General features: G+C 42.9%; 1 protein-coding gene across 1 annotated transcript; it reads left to right on the top strand.

Annotated features, from left to right (window-relative positions):
• Positions 1–212: 212 nt before the first annotated feature.
• On the top strand, positions 213–2508 carry LOC113757849 (transport inhibitor response 1-like protein). The gene is made up of 4 exons (XM_027300947.1): positions 213–311; positions 1536–1612; positions 1837–2338; positions 2413–2508. The coding sequence occupies exons 1-4, from the start codon at positions 213–215 to the stop codon at positions 2506–2508; spliced, it is 774 nt and encodes a 257-aa protein (XP_027156748.1).
• The last annotated feature ends 511 nt before the right edge of the window (positions 2509–3019 follow it).

A 3019-nucleotide genomic window follows, 5' to 3' on the forward strand; every position in this document is an offset into this window, starting at 1 on the left:
AGTATTCACAAAATATGCTTTAGTTATTTTAGATTTAAATTCATTTCATTTTTATCTTTTTATGCCTAGTTCCGCTCATTTTATTCAATCTTTCTTAATTAGTTATTTTTCTTTATATTTTGTTAAATTATTATTTTTTTTAAAAAAAAAAGGAAACCCGATAGCGGGAAAAAAAAAAGGGGGGGGGAAAAAGAGCCGCACATGCATGCGGCATGAAAACACTTTCACAGGAGATAGCTGCGGCATTCTTGGCTATGGATCGGATGGCTGGGAATCATGGTGACAGCCAACCCTTCATCCTCACCTTTGAGGTGAGGGTTTAGAGGGTAGGGCTCCCATATAAAAGCAAGAAGAAACGGCTGGGTTAAGGGACAAGGGGAGAGCTAAGTAGAGTTGGCGGCTGTGGGGGATTGAAAAAATGGAAACCGAGAGAGGAGCGCTGGGGGGACGGCTGGAAAATCTGAGAGAAAGAGAGGTGGGGAGAAAAGAACTAGAAGGCTACGGGGGTTTCTGGGGAGCTGAAGAAGGTTTTGGGAGCAGCGGCTGAGAGAGGAGGGAGACCGAGAGGGTTGAAAAAAAACTGAGCGAAAGAGTCACAAGAGAAGAAGGGCTGAGAGGATCAGGAAAGAATGAAAGTGACGGCTAGAAATCTGGTGAAGGTTGAGGGAGGCGGCTGAGTATAGAGAGAGAGAGAGGACTGACGGCCGGAAAAACGCAAGGAAAAGTGTGGGAGGAAGTTTCGAGCCCGCGTTTCTTCACCGTCTCTAACCGTCATTCAAGAAAAAACAGTGACTTGATGGTCAGATTCCAACACTGGAACGCATTGTTCTTCAATTTTTCCACGATAGTTTGAGGCCCAAAGGTGTCGAAAGGTATCCCATTCTTCCCTTTTCCCTCATCTATTCTTGAACATGTAATGAGCATTCTAAAATACTGCTTTGTTGTTCTTGCCGTTTGCATTTCTGCTTGCTGTTTTCATCCAGAAATTGTTCGACTGCTTCCATGTTTTCTTGTGATTGCGTGTGGTATTCGTGTGAATGAGATTGGGCATTGTTGGAGGTTGTATGATGGTCCCATTTTGTTTCTGAACTTGGCTATTTGGATAAAAATGATTGCTGCCAACTAACCCATGAAGTGCAGAAATTTTTTCCAGTTTTCTGTATGCTCTTTTTGTGCTTGAATCCGGGGGTTTTTATGTTGTGAGTTGAAAACAATACTTGGTAATACGGTTGCATGGGTCAGGTTTCGTTTGGTTGAAGATTTGTGCATAAAAACCTGCTGCAACAAGCTTGAAGCTGGCTTGTTGCAGCAGCGTGGATTTTCTTTCTCTTGGTTGCCCAAAGCTCGAAGCTTTCCTTCCTTGGGTTGCTGAGGGTGGTTTTAAGCCATGGAAATTTGTGTTTTCTTGTGTTTTACTGTAAAAAGAGTAGATCAATGTTTGAGAATAATCGACTAATGTGGGATTTCTTTTGTTGAGCAAGTTTGCCGAATGTTTTGCTTCCATCTTTTCATTATCTCTTCTGGTTTGCTGAAAGGTGAATTCTCGGGGTGAATTCTTAGTTTATGATGAAAAAAACAAAGAATTCTACAACGAGGGCATTTCTTGGAGAGGGTTCTATAAATAGGGTGTTCGCATTCCGGGAATGCGAGCTCACTGACCTCGCATTCCCAAAATGCGAGCTCAGTGAGCTTGCATTCGCGGAATGCGAGCTCATTGACCTCGCATTCCCAAAATGCGAGCTCACTGAGCTCGCATTTTAGGAATGCGAGGTCAGTAAGCTCGCATTTAATGTGATCTTCTTTTGTGTAATGTGAGTTGTTTTTACGTGATCTCAGGAAGATTAGAGTGCTCGATTTGATTGAGTCAGAGTTGGTAGAAGATGAAGTGGACTGGATTTCATGTTTTCCACAGAATGGAACTTGTCTCGAGTCTTTGATATTTGACTGTGTGGACTCCCCTATTAATTTTGAGGCATTGGAGAGACTTGTGGTTAAGTCACCGTCTTTGAAGAAGCTTAGATTGAATCGACATGTAACAATTGTGCAGCTCTATCGTTTGATGGTTCGAGCTCCACAGCTCACCCACTTGGGAACTGGTTCATTTGGCCCCGGAGAGATTGTTGCTCAGGGTGAACAGGAGCCAGACTACGTTTCTGCTTTTGCTGCATGCAAATCTCTAGTTTGCCTTTCTGGATTCAGAGAAATCAATGCTCATTATCTGCCTGCAATAGTTCCAGTGTGTGCTAACCTTACCTCTCTGAATCTTAGCTACGCCACAATCAGTACTGAACAACTGAAATCCTTTATCTATCATTGCCATAAGCTCCAGACTTTGTGGGTAAGTAAATGGAATTTCCGTTTGAATGTTGATTCTGTCAATCTTTTGGTTTTCCTTACCCTTGATTTATGCAGGTGCTTGACTCGGTATGCGATGAAGGACTGCAGGCAGTGGCTGCAACATGTAAAGATCTCCATGAGCCAGTGCAGGTGTCATTTGGGAGAGATTAAATTCCCAAAGCTTAAATTTGGGAAAGCTCGCATTCCGCGAATGCGAGCTCTACTGCCCTCCGAAAAAAAAATTGCGAAAAATTCTGCTGAGCTCGCATTCCAGGAATGCGAGCTCTGGTGAGCTCGCATTCGTGGAATGCGAAGACCCCCTATGGAATACCTCACCAAAATCACCCCTTTTGTAGAATTTTTTTAAATTTCATCACAAACTTGGAAATTTCTCTGAATTCTCGGTGGTGTCTTGGTGATTTTTGCTAGGAGTCTAGAGAGGATGTTGAATTGATTTGCTTCGTTGAGTCATGTCTTTTAGGTCCGTTTTACATGATACAACATTCGTGCAAATCTTGGCATTGGTGAACCCAAGGAGCCGCAGAAAGTTTCCAATTGCGAGAGCATGGTCTCAGTTGCAGATTTTTTTTTTCTTCATTGCTTTTCTGCATTTTATGCTCGGTGGTTTTGATTGTGTTTGGTTGATGTTAACCACATGGGTTTGAGGTCATGGCATTGGGGG

Source organism: Coffea eugenioides, unplaced genomic scaffold, assembly GCF_003713205.1.
Source record: "Coffea eugenioides isolate CCC68of unplaced genomic scaffold, Ceug_1.0 ScVebR1_3372;HRSCAF=4576, whole genome shotgun sequence".
In the NCBI taxonomy this organism is placed as follows: Eukaryota; Viridiplantae; Streptophyta; class Magnoliopsida; order Gentianales; family Rubiaceae; genus Coffea; species Coffea eugenioides.

Bases quoted from the DNA above. Each gene is read 5' to 3' on its own strand.
- LOC113757849 (XM_027300947.1), top strand. From the start codon at position 213: ATGAAAACACTTTCACAGGAGATAGCTGCGGCATTCTTGGCTATGGAT. The intron at 312-1,535 runs GTGAGGGTTTAG...GTTTGCTGAAAG, and splicing joins CCTTCATCCTCACCTTTGAG to GTGAATTCTCGGGGTGAATT. The intron at 2,339-2,412 runs GTAAGTAAATGG...TGATTTATGCAG, and splicing joins ATAAGCTCCAGACTTTGTGG to GTGCTTGACTCGGTATGCGA.